This window comes from Leguminivora glycinivorella, chromosome 10 (genome assembly GCF_023078275.1).
Source record: "Leguminivora glycinivorella isolate SPB_JAAS2020 chromosome 10, LegGlyc_1.1, whole genome shotgun sequence".
NCBI lineage: Eukaryota > Metazoa > Arthropoda > Insecta > Lepidoptera > Tortricidae > Leguminivora > Leguminivora glycinivorella.
The window spans coordinates 12,563,835-12,583,379 of NC_062980.1; the positions used below are offsets into that span (position 1 = coordinate 12,563,835).

The 19,545-nt window shown below is 35.9% G+C and overlaps 1 protein-coding gene across 2 annotated transcripts in view; it reads left to right on the plus strand.

The window, feature by feature from the left end:
• The window catches only part of LOC125230045 (serine/arginine repetitive matrix protein 1), a 176,546-nt gene that overhangs the window by 57,263 nt on the left and 99,738 nt on the right, over positions 1-19,545 (plus strand). For both annotated transcript variants that reach the window (XM_048135027.1, XM_048135026.1), the window contains exons 5-6: positions 345-429; positions 1,463-1,647. In XM_048135027.1, the coding sequence (XP_047990984.1) occupies positions 345-429; positions 1,463-1,647 (270 nt within the window). The remainder of the gene's footprint in view (positions 1-344; positions 430-1,462; positions 1,648-19,545) is intronic.

Consider the following 19,545-nt stretch of genomic DNA (forward strand, 5'->3'; position numbering starts at 1 on the left):
CTTGAAGGACTTGGGACCTAAAGAGGACACGCACACTACTAACTACTAGCAAGCTAAGGTAAGAGGCTCAAAGACCTAGTAGGCTTTACATTTATTTATTAGGAATTGACATCGACAGACTCATAAGAACATTTTTTATAGTTACATAATTAAACGTTACAAAATACTACAGACAAAGATTTATGTTACTTTAATGCACCTGATCTAAACATACATTTCGAATTTCATCTACTATAAACTCTTGTCTTTAAAAAGATAGCTTAATTTATATTGTGTGTACCTGCTACGGAAGCTACACGCAGGTTGATTTTTGTTGTAAAACAAAATTTCATTTTGTATTACAGCACCGAGTACCTGAAGATCAAAATGGCGAAGAACAGGCAGCTCTTGGTGACCACGTGGATGGAGCAATCGGAGCTGCGCCCGGTGGTAATTATTATTTTCTTAATCTTCTTAACCAGTACTAAGGTGATTCAAGACACGAGAGCGATAAACCCTCACAAGTATTTACTTTGTCATCTTCTTCATGTTCAACCTAGCGTTTTCCCAAGTTTTACTTTAAGTATGTGAAATAAACAATTCCACACTCATTATCCCTGAAATAATCTCTTCAACTGACTGCTGAATGACAATCACAGTTGAGTGAGACGTCAGTAGTGACATGCGATTCGACATTCTTTGTCTAAAAAGGTCAAGCAAAAAGTATCAGTAGTATCAGTATACCTATGACATAACTATACTCTGTCAAACAAGTCTGATAGTAAATAAGAACAAAGAAAACTATATGCATCCTTTTCTTTAGGGTGCTAGAGAAAAGGATACCTATAGTTTTTTTTGTCCTTATTTACTGCCAGACTTGTTTGACAGAGTATATATGTCGTATTCTATTTGTAGACCATGAATATATACAGGATGATTCATGAGTCGTGAGCAGGAGTGAACAGGGTACTGGGGAGGGTCACGCTGAGCAACTTTCATAATGGGGCAACACTGAATTGTGATTATTTTTCTTAACTATGACTTAATTGATAAGTACTTAATTGATAGCTAATTATCAATTACGTTCTAATTATGACTTAATTGATGATTAACTATCAATTAAGTCATAGTTAAGAAAAAAAATATCACAATTTAGTGTTGCCCCATTATGAAAGTTGCTCAGTGTGACCCTCCCCAGTACCCTGTTCACTCCTGCTCACGACTCATGAATCATCAATTCATCATGTATATGGATATTATCGTTTTATACCCTTTTGGTTAAAACATAAAATGTAGATTTATCACACATTTTATTATAAAATAGTATGTAGATCATAAATCATAATTAAAGACAAGACGAGTTTAATGCGTTCATTTTATCGTATCGTATATAAATACTTGGAATATGTGCCAACAAATAAAATTACCTAATATTTATCTCTTTGAATTCTCTCTTCTTAACCTCTAAATTAATATTTTTCAGAAGTGGCAGGCTTCTCCAACGAGCTCGCTCCGGCCGACGCCAAAGTCCTGGTATCCTCCCGAGTGGTGGCCAATCCTGACGGAAAAGTTCGAGAGAGTAAAGACCGCCGGGTCCTTACGAGGAATGTCGTTGAACGAGTCAAGGAGACAGAAGAGAAGTTCCACAGGGGAGATACTACGCATGACGTGAGTGTTTCCACTTTTTTGACTGATGGTGGTTAATGGTTATACGGCAATGATGAATTAAATTATTAAAATAAATCCCAAATATATGTAAATCGTTGATAGACATCAAGTTTTTAGTTCAGTGGATAAATAATTACTTCACTTTTTTCTCAAGTATTAGGTACTTATTGAAAATACATCATATGGCGCACGAAAGTTAGATACCCAGATTTTATTTGTTAACTCTGACGTGATGTTAAAAAACAGTTAGTTTTAAATAAGCTCTAGAAATGCATTTTTTTGCTTTGCTATTTTGATTCTCACTCATAACAATTGCGCCGAAATAAGTGCACACGAGTGTAATCTAAACTGCATGAATTACAAGCAATTATAGGTACACCGTTACTTAAACGAGGAAATCTTTAATGGCTGTAAATTTTTGCAGAAATTACGTTGTTCATACGTAGCAGGATGTATAAAATATGCTTACATTTATTGTGGGGATATAACGTAATCTGACGCAACGGTCTACTCTAACTTACCACGTTCCACTGTTTTTTTACTTTGTTTCATAACATCGGGTATTTGACCACCGCACGTGCGTGCTTTTTTTTTTATTATTATAAATGGGCTTACTCTTGGCCACAGACTAGCCAAAGGCAAAGACGTGGCTTGACCAGTAACATTTGGTAGAAAGTAGACTATTGTTTACCTATTTACGGAACTCAAACACTTCACAAAAAAAACATTGAGTGTACCTATAAGTGTTTATTGCTGACAGTACCTTTCTTCAGGCAATAAAAATTAAAAAAACACGATGATGGTTCGTTTTCTAAGCAGCCGGTGTTCGTCAGCTGCGTGGTACCATGAATATTGTCATTTAAAACATATGAGTGATAGCTTTCTAGCCTTATCGCTAAAGCTTTCTCCCTCATAAACCAACCTATCACAAAGTTCACAATTTATCCGGCCCAGTTAATCTATCCAAAATAAAATATGAATTCGCATACTTGATTGCAATTCACCAATGCTTTTAGTGCCATTACCGCTGGATGACGGCTTTATCTCGACCATAAGATGCGGGACATTGACAGGGTGTCAAGGTTCGATGTCCAGGGCCTAGCCAACGTCACAATCGCTTAAGCGTATCGTCTAGCTCTCCCTGTCGCTCTTTTGTAGTGGCGCGACAGAGACAGACTGTGTTTCGATCGCCGCGTAGCGTCAATGATTGTCACTTCGGCTAGGCCGGCTGGCTAGTCAGTCCATCGATTTCATTTTCGCAAACTCTGTCTTTCCCATTTGTTGCATACCAAAAGCGCTCTTGCTCGATATGAAATAAAATGTGTATTACTAATCCTATTCCTTCAGGTACGAGGTTACGAAGGTAAACTGTTGAGATATCAATTGATAGATGCTAATGGAGGGCTGGGAATAGGTGCTTCCACCAATGTTGGTGAGTTTTTCTTTTTGCGATCGGTTTTAGAAATGGCTGGGTGAATTTATCGGTATTTTGCTTAAATACGTATTTTCCTACGTTTAATCAGTATCAAAGTAGTTGGCGGTGTATTTAATTTAAAAGTCCGTTGCAAGTATTAACCTCTGCCATTAAAACTTAATTTCAAAGGGGTATTATAAAACAAAATTTAAAATTGATAAGCAGCCATTCAAATGTTAATTTAACTAAATTCTGTCGTCAGTGAAGTAACTGTTTCGTCTAGAAGTAGTTGTTATATTTGAAAAGTTTGTAGGCAAAACTATACCTACTGTACAGTCAACAACAACATAGCTGTGAATACAGACAAAGTGCCAAAAATATGTATAAGTACAGAACTTTGTTGCCCGTGCATAATGGTGTGCATACATATTTTTGGCATTTTGACTGTATTCACAGCCGTGTTGTCGACTGTACACTAGAGATACACTGAAAATTATTTTCAGAAGACATTGCTTATACAGAGTGGGGCCTGAAACAAAGGCGAAGAATTGAACTCTAGGTTATTCTCCTTATACTGATCAACATTTGTTCGGCGACTTTTAAAAATAACTTGTATTTTGATTTTTATCACCCTTGAAAGTTTTTTCTAAGAGGTAATGTATTGCGAATTCTGTTAAGTCTAAAGTGTGACAGACAACGTCAATGACAACAATAATGGCGTACATTGAAGCTAATATTTATTTTGTATGAAAAATTAAAAATTTAAAGACTTCATAATTTTTAAAAGTCACTGAACAAATGTTGATCAGTATAAGGAGAATAGCCTACAGTTCAATTCTTCGCCTTTGTTACAGGCCCCACTTTGTAGATACATTATAAAAACACGAAAGGAACTGAATTACATTAGATTTTCCGTTCAATTTTGCATCACGATTGCCAACACGTTTAATTAATTAATTCCTCTATTAAAATCTCAGTTGGCGTCAATAAAATGATGGATAAGATCTCAACAAGTTAATGATAGATAAGATTAATTAACTAAATGTTTGCTAATGTAGGCCGATTGAGACTTAGGCAATCGCAATTTATGAAGCTCATACATACTGCACTGCTTTAATAAGATTTGTATGTAACTAATATGTATTCTGTGGCATTAGCACAGATTATTAATAAGTATTAGTCTGTAAGCTGTATTACGTGATAACCGCGCTCTCATAAGTATATGTAGGTTGAAATTCACAGCATAATGTGGTGTCCAATAAAACGGATCTCTGCAGTATCCTATATGATAATTATTGTTGAATAAGTACTGATTTAGATTTGTTACTTTTCACTTTTTATTATTTCTCATATTTGTATACCACTAACTTTTTAGCTAGAAAATATTTTAGATAAACAATTGAAGTTTCCGGTTTACAAAATTTCCACTTCATAAAAAAGTTATTAAAACGTTTCCGGGAAACATTTGCATGACTGAGTTATGTATACGTGTACTTGAATAGTGTCAATGAATTAAGGAAGGATTCGATGGCCCTGTAGGTACCCGATTAATACGTATACTACTTATCCTAAACTTGGGCACAAATAATAAGATATCAATATGTTATATCACGACTATTTTAATCAAAATTTTGTGTAGCTCCACTTCTCAAATCCACCCATAACCATAACCAATTGCTGTCAAAGGAAGTCTTCGTTCACAAAACGTCGTATCTCATTGGCTGCGGCCATTTTTATCACATTTTTACAAAACATGCGAAGAACAAAAGCTCCAGAATACAAAATGGAGCAGCAGTTTATTCAGATGAGTGTTCACATAAATCGACGGGGATTTTGAAATTATAATTTGTTCACCGAGATAGTTCGCCGCGGGGCCGCGCCCACGCCGCTGCACTGTGGTTGTCCGAGTCCAGAGTGGACAAATATCAGAAAAATACTAAGCATTATAAAATAGAACCAACAAATCGTCACTACTTTTAAAAAAACTTGTATCTTCGTCTATCAATGAAAATAAAATTGTAGTAAGTATGTATGGAATGCATATAGACTTACTGCGTTTTAAGTTTAACTTTGAGGAACAGCGTGAGATACGAGATTTTTTAAAAGTAGTGACGAAATTTTTCTAGATCTTTTGTGTGATAGTTGTAAGATTATATAACTTAAATGCAAATGCAATGAAAAAAATTGGTTTTAAATTTTAAGTAAAGGAAATTTTGGGTTTTAGCTTAAATTTTTTTTACATTTTAGTTCATTTACGGTGCTGTTACACGATCAACACAATTTCCAACAATTCACATACTACAATTGCCGCGTTTGTCCAATACGCACCAACTAACTATGGAGCAAACGCGGCAATGGTATGTGATTTGCTGGCAATTGTGTTGCCTGTGTAACAGCACCTTTACTTGTAAAGCAGTAAAAATGTTCTTAGATATTGTACGATACAAATTTGGTAAAAAAGAAAAAAACCAAGTGAAAGACTGATTAGTATGAATGGTTGTCGAAATTGTTTTAATAAGGATTTATTGCAGGGTTAGGTTGTGTTAATAAGGATTTATTGCAGGATATTTTATATTTTAGGTTGTGTTACTTGTGAATCTTGTGATGCCTCTAAATTTAAATGTCAATGAAATGTAAAAGCCTGTCTACCAATTTGAACCACTGTGCAATGTACCTAGTGCGAAAGCGCTTTACCGCTTTTTACAAAACAAAAGTTTATTGCGTTTTTCAATTTTATGTTATTGTTGTGAGAATGGGGGACGCTTTTACTATATATATGTAAGATATGATAATTTTAAGATCATAGCGTAAGTATAATATGTCGTTAGCGCTGATAGGTACATATGTACCTACTTATACAAATCTCAAGCCAAGACTTTTAACGAATTTAAACCGTATTTGTTGTTTTTACAAATGAAATATAAATAGTGTAATAAACTAAACGCTTTGAGAGAACACGAATAAATAGTTGTTTGAAAACGTTCTCGGTCTTCAAGCAGTCAAACTCTCTATATGGGTAAAGTAAAGCGAAAAGCGAAAATTGAGTTACGTTAAAATAAGATGGTAATTTAAACTTTAAAGTCATAATATTCCAAGTTTATTGGTGTCGGAGAGCTCGTAAATTCAGCGGCTTCACCGCTTTAAGCCAAAACGATATTTAGTAAAGGCTCCGTCACATTGACGCAGGTGGAAGCGGTCGCGGGGCCTAGCATCACGGTATAGATAGTGTCATTCACTATAAAGCGAAACTTGGTTCGCATTAACAAGAAATCAATACCAGATTTTTCAAATTTGCACTTCGTTGTGAATAACACGAGCTATGGCGTCCGCTTTTAATCTGAGCTGCGAGTGGCCGCTATCATGCCGCTTTTATTCCGCGACCGTTTCGCGACTGTTTATATTATGAATCGTTATCGTAGCTATCTATATCGTTCGTCCGTATTGGCGCGACAGTGTCAGAAAGCGTTTCGATCGGTGTTTAGCGCCAACGATTGTCATTTCGGCTAGGCTGCTCCTCGTGATACGTGATGCTGCTGCGTCAATGTGACGGAGCCTTAAATCGTTCCATATTGCTTGCAACCAACAATAATAGCACTGCTACAAAAATGACTTAAGTTCAGAATACAGCATGAAAAGCTTTACATTTAGAAATCTTATTTACATACTTTAAAAGGTCGCATTTAAGTGTATTTCACAAAGACATACGTCTTTTTATGAATGAATAAGGAATAATGCAAAGGCCCGGGGCGCTCGCGCCAGGCGCGTTGTTACAATAATCAAATAAATTGAATAATTATTCGTATCATTTGTGAATAATTGTCCAATTTAGATACAAATGCTAAGCTTGTTTGAGCTTGTTAAATTTTAATCAATTGAACCGGGTTGATATGTAAGTTGGTGCTTGTTTTGATATTAGGTATTAGGGGTAAAGCTTTATTAATATAATTTGTTAGTTACCAATTCTTAAATATGTTTTACAGTCAATATGTTCGTATATTGTGAAAAACTCATTTTTTTAAATAATAATGTACGTCATTTGGCTACGTTTTATATACAGGTACATATTTATAATGAATTATTTAATTTTTATGCTTACACATTTTATTCTCAAAAACCTGTTTAAGGTATGTTATGTATTGCTCGGTTGAGTGATATTTAAGTACAATTTTAACATGTTTAACTAGCATGACTTAACCGCTTGCTTTCGGCTTTATAATGAAGTAATCAAAACAAGAAATGTAATAGAAGACATATTAAAATTATTAAGGCTTTGTCTGTAATTGTATATCTTTGGATTTTTATCGAGAAATAAGCCAGCCTACCTATGTCATCATCTAATAACGATATTCAATATCGATATTTGACCCAATAGCCCATACTCGTAGCTGCAATATTACCTATTGATTTATATCGGGATGCATCTCAGCATGGCCCAATGAGCGGGGGCGGGTTGCGACAATGAAAGTTCTCGTCGCCATCGAAAGTGTTCACGTTTGTCGCGTGAAACTGGGATGCAATGGCTAGTATTAGAATTCGGTTCTATAATTCGTTTATTACATGCATACATACATACATACGTAAATTCGCGCCGGTGTTCCTAAAAGGGGTAGGTAAAATAATGTATTTGTAATTTTTATTTAATTTATTGTATGATTTTATTGAATTTTTGAATTCACCGCCATTCGTAAATAAGAACAACTGATTCATTGTTATATTCTGTCCATTGTTCCTGTCAGACGACTTGATTATTTTTAGTTGAAATACCATAGAATAAGATAACTAAGAGATATTAAAATGGAAAAGTTAATTATCTTTTTTTTTCATTTACAACGACTCTAACATTGTAAAATATTCACAATATACGTTGAGATGATTAGAAATTGAATTAAATATCTAATAAAATCAAAGATAAACGACGTGTTATAAAATTTAACGGTTACAATTACATTGCATTAAGTTTTACGAACAAGGAGTTAACAAACGACTACCTTGTACTAGCTTCAAAGAGTATAATCAGAAGCTGTAAGAATCGTTACGTCAAATCGCCTACTGCGTAGCTTTTATAGCCGCACTTACACAAGATCGTGACTAAAAGTAGCAACTAGTATGAATGGGGCACTGAGATACTTACGGGGCCTGTTTGACACATTTGTAAACGCGGTTATTTTAATAATCATTCATTTTATCAATAAAATTTCAGAAATAAACACATCCACAGCACATGTGACGGCGCGCAACTTTAAGGCAATGTTGTTGTTGTAGTCCTAAGGCACCCCAGATGTGCAAAGGGCCTTCACCAGCTAGCGTCACGCCTTCCTACCTTTAGCAACTCTTGTGGCCTCGCTCCAGCTCAAACCAGCCGCTCGTAGCTCATTTCATTTTCTACAGATTACCTACGTCAAATATTAGCACTGTCAAAAATGACGTTTCCTTAAACGAAAACCCCCCAACCCCGAATATTCAATTTTCACGCTGAAATATCGGATTTCTATAGTATCTAAAGCTAATATCCGCCGTATTATCTTACCAGTATCTTAAAGTACCTACTAATCGAGCCATGATTCGCACAAGGCGAATTGGTCCCCTTGTCCGCAACAAAGTAGTCCGGCTAAAAACAAAATACCACACCAACACAACGTTACGCGTATCTTCACGCATAAACCAAGTCTTTTGAAATCAGTTAAACACGAAAGCTCACCTATTTCGTATTTCAGCGTAATAGGCTGCGGCTTCGCCAGTTGGAAACACTTGCAATCCCACTATATCTTTTTTGTTCCAAGCAATTTGAACACTGGCGATCTAAGTGCGCATGGCCAGTAATTTGACCTTACCAGGCATTAGTACGTCGTGCTTTCAACGTGCTATAATAAAACCAAGTTTCGCTACAAGCAACTCGTTTTGCGTGGATATGACCTTTTCGTATACGTAACGTGGTGTAATGTCATTATTTTCGATGTGTTTAACGGAATTGACGTAAGTTATTTTATATTTCCGGAGTGCTTGCGGAGATTGCTGTTGCGTGTAACAAGTGTGTAAATAAAATGATCACAGACGCCATTTCGGACTTCTAACACGAATGACTAATTTTATGTGTTTATTCTGTGAACGGCTTAAAGTAGAAAAAAAAGCCGCAGGAATTCTCATAAATACAAGTAGCCGAAGGGGTTTTTATTAGGAAGGCAGCATGCTCGTTTGTCCCCTGTAAATTAAACTTACCATCATGATTTCTCTCGGTAGTTATCTTCTTAAAGCTATCGTAAGTAACATCTAAGGTAACATAAATAGCGAAACTGTTTTCTCATCACCGATAAAATAATGTTTCCTTGATTGGGTTGAAAAGGTCTTACGACGCACATAATTAGGCTCCGGGCCGTACTTTATTCGCACTTATCTCGCGAGTGCCTCATCCAGCGGCCTATTTTCTAGCCCAGATGAGCCGGGTAGCTCTCGAGACAATAATTTAAGATGTTTAGATAACATCTACAAGCCTGCGCGGTGTGCACAAGAATTCATGTGATCACCTTTAGATCCAATCTCAGATATAGCCTCGGCGAGGTGATGTTACGAAAAATTATCTCCTACTATAGGCCCTGTTTATTGTCAAAGATTATGAATCCCATAGCCGGGTAGCTTGTAAGCGCGTCCCGTATTTGTTCATTAATATTTATAAGCCCGCGGCGCTGTAAACCCTGTGGGAATGGCATAAAGAGATCATTTGTGGTATTATTTTATTTGAAATGAGACCCGGTCCGTATAGTTAATGCTTAGAGGAAGCAGTTTCGATCATTATTATGACGGCTGTATCGTGTCCCGTGAATGGTTTATGTCCATCTGCTGGACATGTTCCGATGCAACATGAAACGTGATACAAATAAATACTTGACGTTGGAATGTAGGTATTTTTTTATTGAATATAAAGCTGTTTGAGCCATTGATTTATTTCCAGCGTTTGATTGCCTTGACCTTAGCGAACAAAAGGGTATGTTTTATGGCTGTTTTATAGATAAATCAAAATGGTGGCGATAGTCCTTTACAATGAATCGTTAAAGTTAATTACAAGTGCGCGCGCGGAGGTGCGCCGGCGCAAGTGGAAGTAGCGATGGCGCCTAGGTTCGAATTTTATTTTATATGCGGAAATGAATGTATTACTTACTTCGGTATTCTAAAAATAATGTATTGCATCCTACACCTACATACAATTTTATTTATTCTGGTGTTTGTTGACAAATAGGTACATATTAACAAAACACATGTAATTATGTAGTCAAAGTAACTAGTTAGCAACATCGCTTGTCCACCGCTTTTTCGAAAAAAAAAACGCTTTTTCTGCTTAGAGAATGGAAAATTGTGGCTTTAATCCCTAGCAACAATTTTCTAGTTCATGTATTCCAATTATTAAGCTTAGATCATTTTCTTTAAAGTATTATATGTCACATGTATACAAAAAATCTATCTTGGGTCTTATAACTATAAGAAATTCACATCGTTCAGGATTCAACGTCCGCCTCGCCGTAAATGTATAATTTTGCTCCATTGTGATACAACGTAGTATTAATCGCTCGCGTCGATCGCTTGGACTGCAGCGCTACATTTGGACCATCGTGCCATATTTATTGCCTCATTTTATTAAGCTCACGCATTGTTGTAATTAAATTTCTGATTTCCGTTTAAAGTTATCGACTAAAATTTGTTTTAGATATATGTTATTGCAAGTAAATGGAAAATTGCAAACAGAATGTTCCTATTCCCAATATCAAATACATATTATATTTTCACACATTATTCTTACGGTGAGATCCTCTAAGAATTCTTAATCTTCATTTTAGAAAGGTTTATTACATTTAATAAGTCAAGAAAAATGACAAAAGCCTAGAGTTACCTACCTTATTTATTGAAAAAGGTAAATGTTGTCATATGAAAAGTTCATAACTAAGTTTCTATAGTGAATATTTTATCTAAATCTATCAATCTATATATATAAGTAAAAGGATAGGTATATCTATAAAAATCACGTATTACCTATACGTGATATAACACATTTTGTCGAAAAATTTGACTTAAAGACTCATTTTGACTTAAAAAAAAAACTTCTGTCTAGTAAAAGTTAATTGGCTGTAGCGTGACCGTAATCAACTGGCAATTAAAAATTTGTCTTCGTACATAATTTATTAGTACTTTAATGTGTTAATTGTTTCCTTTTATATCTTCATAGTAAAATGTTAAAAACACGCGTGAAAATTGGTAAGTTTGTAATTTCTGTCGTAGTGTGTTGATTGAAATATTTTTTAAGTTTTTTTTTCAGAATGGTAAAATATTTCAATAATGTTTAAATAAGTAAATACCTACATATTTGAATGTGGGATGGCATTATGAATATTAGGAAAACAGATTAGTTTCCTGTCCACTGCCAAAGCCTGTGTTATAGATCAAGAACTCTAAACTTTTGACTTGTTTGGACAAATTTTGTGTAATCCAATAACATTTTTTTAAGTAAAAAAAAAAAAACACGACTACTGTTAAAAAACACGACTACTGTTCAAAAACACCTCAGTTTAATAAATAATAAGACAAACCTTCAATTTTGCACAGCATCTCTTTTTCGACTGTTGTATAAAAAAATCTTTATAACACGAGTGGAACTGAGTTGATTAAACGCGATATTAAAAAATAAACAAGGTGCAACGCGATATCGCAGTTAGTTATGAATGGATGAAAACCTGATAAAAATACAGAACTCGATTCGCGTGTGTTTAGCAATTTAGTTGCGCTCACGATGCAGCCGGCAATATTATTATCATAAGATCGATTGAGTTATCGCAAGTTGTGCTGATTATACGAATTGAATATTTTTCATGATAGTACTGTATATTATATAGCTGAACAACGTTGATTACAGGTCCAACCCCAATATTGGAAAATAAAAATTGCTATATAACAAAGATGTTTAGAGTTAAATCAGCAAAATGCATAGAACATTTTTTGTTACCTATTTCCGGATTAGTATCTTTAAAGCAAGAGTAAATAGGTATCTCATAGGTAAGCGTGCTCCACCGTAGACCACATCATCACTTACCATCAAGTGTGATCGTGGTCAAACGTCTACCTATTTATATGTATAAAAAAACTCAGGTTTAATTTCTCAATATGATCTCTTAACGAGTTTATATATTATGATTTATATGCACATTTATATAATTATATTTTTTGTTCCCCGTGTAGTGACGGATTCAGAATTTTACCACCCCATTTCTTCCCGTGGGTGTCGTGGAAGTCGACTGTGGTGTGGGATATGGGTTAAATTGTGGTGTAGGCGAGAGGCTGGCAACCTGTCACTGAAATGTCACAATTTGGATTTCTTTCAACCATCATAATATAAGCACCGCATAGATAAAACTACTTTTTGCCAAGAGTGGCGCTGAAACTTAGTAGTTCATGTGCTCTGCCTACCCCTTTATGGAATACGTGTCGTCAAGCTCGGTGAGGACCAGCTGAAGCAAGTGGACAAGTTCCGTTACCTGGGGAGTACATTAACAGCTAAGTGTGACCTTGATGCCGAAATTAATAGCAGAATTGGGGCTGCAGCTGCTGCTTTTGGCAAGTTAGACCACAAGGTCCTTAGTTCACATGATTTAAAACTGGCTACAAAGATATCCGTGTATATGGCTGTCGTGCTGCCTAACCTTCTTTACTCTGCTGAAAGGTGGACTGTTTATCGCCGGCATATTCGCATGTTGGATCGATTCCATCTCAGATGCCTACGCAAGATACTGAAGATCCGATGGTCTGATCGTGTCCGGAATACCGAAGTTCTGCGTAGAGCAAATGTGGGTGGAATTGAGGTATACCTCATGCGCCGTCAGCTTCGGTGGAGCGGTCACGTTTCGCGAATGAACAACCAGCGTGTGGCTAAACGCATCTTTTACTCTGAGCTTGAGGAAGGCAAGCGGAAACAGAGCGGCCAATTCCTCAGGTACAAGGATGTGCTTAAACGGCACATGAAAAAGTGTCGTATAGAGCCCTCGCGATGGGAACAGCAGGCAGCCGTACGCACTGAATGGCGGAGTAAAATAAATACTACGGTAATGGACTTCGAACATCAACGGCGCTCAGAGCTAGATTCCAAGCGCGATGAAATAAAAGCCCGACCACCTGCGGCAATACAATATAACTATATTAATGGTGTGCTCACGTGTCCGCAGTGTCCACGAACATTTGCCAACAAGATCGGCTACGTCAGCCATTGGCGAGCACACCTGAGACAGCAACGGACTTGAAAGCAGTCGCCGTGGCCGTATCGGCCGTGGAGTCATTATTATATGGAATACAGGCGTGATTATATGTATGTATATTTTTTAAACGCTCGTGCTAATATTGATACCGAACAAGCGAACGATTCCAATATACATAGAACCACGTACATACCGATAAATAGCTAAGTAAAATCGATGAATGCATTTTCAATAGACATTATCCAATAAAATATTACTTAACTTGTACTTAAACCAATACTCAGTCGCATTCAGTTTAGCAAATTGTCTATAAGATAGGTATAAAATTGATTTATGATTGCAACCGCCTCGTTACTTTTACCAAGAAGGCAGCACCAATTGAATCTAATGGTTCATTACGGAGTGGCCCTTATTGGTCCCATCCAAGTTCGTAAAACGAAATAAAACAGAATGTTAGACAGCAAAATACATGTGAATTGCTTATTTCCGTAAAACCTAATGCTAAGGGGCTGTAAATAAACAGTTTAGGGTTCCGTATCATCAGGTCATGATTATCAATTTAGACAATACCTATATTAACTTCTGCTGTTCGCTGACTTTTAAAAGCTATAGGACCTACTCAAAGGCTATAGTATAAGGCTGACATTTTGACAAGATTTACATCGTTAATTTCCAGGCAAAAAGTCCCACTTTATCGCTTGTAAATAAATAAAGACGAGGTTATTCATATAAATATAGCACAAGCAAATCTCATCTAACTCATCTTTATGGACTTCAACAAGCCAGACGCGGACGGAAGGAATTCTAGTCAAAAAGACTTCGACACAAATATAATTTCTGTGACTAAATGCCTTAAGTAATTCATGTAACATGTTATTTATTATTTTTAGCAAATTAATGCATATTGATAAATTAATATTCCTTAAGAACACAAAATATGACCAAGATAAAAACCTGTTAATCCCTCCGGGAATCCAGATCGTACTTAAATTTCCACCATAGCAAGGAAGCTGGCAAACGAGCTTTAACGGGCCTATTAAAGGGTAAATTCAGTCGAATCGCAAAAACATGCCAGCAATTAGAGTTAAGTGCCGGTTCAATTCCTTGTTGGCTACAGGGGCGGGAGTGAGGCTCATACGCAGACGAGCCGCCTGGTTGCGTTATTATCCATTCAGAGCCGACAGATAGCAAGATATGGTCTATTTAATAATATAGGCACCGACTTGCAAGCAGACCCGTATTAGGGACGTGTAATATTACGTCTAAGTGGGCTGTGTTTTAAGCGTGTGAGTGGTTGAGCATTCATTGGAAACGGTTTGCCACGTTTTGCTGACGGTGGTGTACATCTTTGTAACATATATTTTAGTTTGTTATTCTAATAATCTAATGGGATTATAATGGGATTTAAAACAGTATTGAATCAAATGAAGTACGCACAGCAAATACATGTATGTCTATATTGTATTTACTTATATTTAGTGACATGAAAAGTTGTTTTTTTTTTATAATATTTATTACACAAAACTAAAGTTGTGCGTTTTTAGGTAGGCAGTTATAACATGACATTACTTTTAGGTAAGGGATTTGATCGATGTGAAATTAAAAATTATACCTGTCTTAGAAAGTATCAGAACTGTTCTTTCAGAACATGTTTTTACTTTTCCGCTTCGTTTAGCTCTAAGATTCGATAATTTTAATTGAACATATGATTTTTCATTTATCAAAGACATGACCAAATTATCAATTTTAAATGAATTAGATGAAAATAGTTGATACCAAATGCCCACCTGTGCAGATGGAAGCACCACGCCCCCTAAGCGTGCGGCGGTCATAAACAGTGGAGATGCACAATGCGTGTACGCATTAGTGGCTTTCCTTTACAAAAGGGCCCTTATCCTGTATATCACTGTTAGACAATGCTGTACAGTACTTTTAGAGTTTCAGGTGAACGTTTGGATGTTTCCATCTGAAAGTCCAGGAAATTTCAGTTCAAAAAAAAAAACAGAACCACAGCGCAGCTTTCGTCATGTTAGAGTTACATTGTTCATTCACCTAAGGTTTCGTTAAAATAAATCATGTACTGTGCACATAAAACACACAAGTTAGATACGTAATTCGCAATTTTGAATTTTTACGATAAGTACGCCGTGAAATGACGTGAAATAAAAAATATGACACACAAAATAAATAAATCTATTATTCAAAACTCTTACATTTTAAGGACCCTTTACACATTTAACGCCATATTTAGGTACGTAGGGAACTAAAGACGTATCGGGATATCAACTGACTATGAAAACAGGCCTTTGTATTCAGTACAAGGTTTTGTGTCAGAGAAACAAAAAAGTAAAACACAGGTTTGCAACAAGTTTATTAAGTTAAATAGCTGTGTTGTGTAAAAGTAAAATAGCGAAAGCAATTAAGACAAACGATTTTATTTTAGAAGCCTTCAAGTAAATTTAATTACAGTACCTAGTGATAGTAGTGATTAAGTATAATTAAGGAGTTGGTCTCATAAAAGACCGTCCTAAACCAAAACACTATTTTTGTATTTACAAACACAACAACACAAACACTATTTTAAACACTATTTTAGCACCCATAGTACAAGCTTTGCTTAGTTTGGGGCTCAGTTGATCTGTGTAAGGTGTCCCCAATTTTTTTTTAAGTCTTGCTATAATGTGCCTTTTGCTACTGCAGCACTGACGCAGGGTTTTCAATAAAAGTTTACTTAGGAACTTTCGTATTTCAAAGAAAAGAGGTATTTCTTCGCGGAACTTCGATACAGCTTTTAATAGCCGATCGGTCAGGCCCAGCGGGTACTGACCCTGCCTGCTAAGCCGCGGTGCCGGGTTCGAATCCCGGTAAGAGCATTTATTTGCGTGTTGAGCACAGATATTTGTTCCTGAGTCATGGATGTTTTCTATGTATATATGTATTTGTATATTATATATGTCGTTGTCTGAGTACCCCTTGAACTTACCGTGGGGCTCAGTCAATCCGTGTAAAAAATGTCTTATAGGTAATATAAGGAATAGTTATAGAAGTTTTTTGAAATAACTTATTAGGTAATACTTTTCACAATAGCGAACTGTCTATTTACCCTGTCATAAAATAAAATCGATTTGCGATCTAGGATGTTTAGCGAGGCCCTTAAACTTTCTTGGTACAGTCACCGTCTCATATATAGGAGCGGTCAACGTGATCATAAACATCGGAACACGCTTTTGTAATAGAGGCGTTCCGATATTTGTAAGCACCATGCGCGGGCAGATGTATATGATGGCGAGTGTACCTTCCCTGCTCGTTATCTGGCGTTGCGTGTTTTCTTCCTATTAGATACAATTCGCAGAATCCCGAAGCTATTGTGATTGTTAGATTATCCGCTTCCTTGGCATTTCGAGTGACGTAACTTATGAGCCACGAACGGTGGCCGGTAAGGTATGCCCGGGTAAGACCGGATTCCATTTTCGTCACAAAAAGTTAATAACTTAATTCTCACGAGTGTTGATCCTCTCAATGTTTAATTCAAATTATAAATAAGAAAACTAATTTTATAGATTAATTTACCCTTAATTGAATAGTTTAGGAGTAATTTTCACTCAAACGTGAATTACATTTTGACACCAAACCGATATTTAAACTTTTTTGGACTATTATGATCGGAATTAAAGCTAATTTAAACTCTAAAGCAAGACAACATGATGTACTTTCAAGATTTTGAAATCGTTAAAATTAGTCTATTTTAAATGTTCATAACAAATGACGTCAATTAAGGGACTACTAGTCTACTACAATGATCGTGAGGGGCATGCCTCTTCACTGAAATGGCGTGACACATGATTTTTCTCGTGATAAAATAACTATTATTTTGGCAGCAATTTCGAGCATTCGATTTTACCCTACACCCGGTCTTACTTTGGTATACCTTATTCTACTTATCACAAGTGTAGAACAAATTGTGGACGCCGTTTAACCTTTCTGAATGATAAATGTGTATTAGAGTGCTGTGGTAGCTGCGTTCGGCGTGTGAATTTAAATCGGAGGTCACAAGTTCAAATCCTGGTTCCGATTGTTACAAACCGGTTGTACTTACTTGTATTTGTAAATAAATAGTGCTTAATTTCTATAAAGAAATATTACAAGGCTGAATGAAAATATGAAGAGTCACGTGCAACTATCTGTTATTTTTTCTAAGCTCGCAAAAATATGGGACTGAGCCTCTTCTTTCACTACAAATAAGATCATAGTAAGTAGAACCGTGTTCTTAAAAACCAAAATATGTAAAATACTCGTACGTGACGACCGGTCTGGCTCAGTCGGTAGTGACCCTGCCTGCTGAGCCGCGGTCCTGGGTTCGAATCCCGGTAAGGGCATTTATTTGTGTGATGAGCACAGGTATTTGTTCTTGAGTCATGGATGTTTTCTATGTATATTAGTATGTATTTATATATTTAAGAATGTATATCGTAGCCTAGCACCCATAGTACAAGCTTTGCTTAGTTTGGGGCTAAGTTGATCTGTGTAAGGTAGTCTATAAGATCGCGTTGTTGCAGTTTATGTATTATTGAACTGTAAGTCATCATTCACTTGCCCTTATACCAATTACTTGAGGTCGGCACAGCATCCCTTTTTCTTCCATATCTCTATCCTCTTTATTTATTGTTTGATTGTAGGTGACTGTACCTAAAAGTAGAACAAAGTTTTGTTACTTACTTTATATGGCGCATGGCAACTAATTTGACCAACATAAGAGCACTATATAATTATGTAAAGCTGCGAGAAATTTACGCGTCTCTGCGTCTATAAACTCATTGTTTTGTCTATAACCCAGTTTTCCCGAGTTGTAAACTTGTTACATAATTATAACTTATAAAAGTGTGACATAGTGGTCATTTTTGTATCTACTTTGTATTTTTATAAATAGTAAAAGGTGTTCGAGATTTTATGGGGCAAAAGAGTCGTATGAAAGTGAGTCATAAAATGTAAATTAATATTCGAACATAAAAACTGATTGCGCCTGGACAAATCGATTAAAAGTAGTCCAATCAATGAATAGTTAATTGTATACTTTAGTTAAGATACTTAGTGTTTTTATTGACAATTAAGCTATACTATACACAGTGCACACCTATGCACTGAAATGTTTTTGGAATAACATTTCCCTTGAAAAAAATGACGGATAAAAAGATATATTGAATTAAATGTAACAGTTGAATGTGTGATCGTTGGGCCAAGTCAGAATTTAAAAGTGGAGCACCTTTAATGGTGAATCACGCTATTAAAGGAGAAATATATATATTACCATGTCTTCAATGACTGGTATAAAACTGTAGCATTTCAACCAGTTAGCCATCTAACACCCACAGCAAGGTAGCACATAATTTACTATCATAAGCGGGTATAAATCTCCTGCAGGATCGATCGGCGGGTAGCGGTCATTAGCTGCGTTATTTATCGCGGCTCGCTCGATCAGCAATCATGGAGCCTCATATCTAGGGGGTAATATAGAATAGGACCTAACTATTACATTATGCAACATGGGGTGTAAGTTAAATATTGCAAACGAGAGGATCGCAACGGTTTTTAGAGCGATTTATGAATTAAGTTTGCAATATTTTTACGTGTCGATTTACATACAATTTTCTATCACACTTGCGATAAAATAAAAAATAAAAACAAAAAAGTAAATTGAGGTACCTACTAGAAATTTCATAACGCCCTCAGGAGAAAGATTTTTCTATTACTCCCGCTACACCTGTGTGCAATTGAACACACTTACCACCTTATACATAAACGTTCACTACAGTTATCAAGCCGATAAAGTTCGTTTGTCCCTTTCTATCCTCTATACACCAATACTTCGAAAAGGGACAAACGAACTTTATCGCCTTGATGACTTTAGTGCACGTTTATGGATAAGGGGGTTATAACATTGTCCACCTATTCAAATATTCTGCTGTCAGTGTGCTTTTAAATAAATCTGTCTGTATTTATTATACGAATGTTGATGAGCATTGAAACTGATGATACAAGTCTTACATTGTTGGTAATCGATGATGAGACTGAGAAAACATATCTATAAGAAAGTAGATTTCTTGTTTATCGAATAATTGTGTTAGGTTGCTGATCTTTGGATTGGATGCCTAATTAAATGAATGTTTTTTTATTTATTTAATTCATGGACAATTAATAAATATTTTTGTTTAGATACTGAAGTTTTGGTATAGGGAGTTTTCTTTTGGATATTTCATT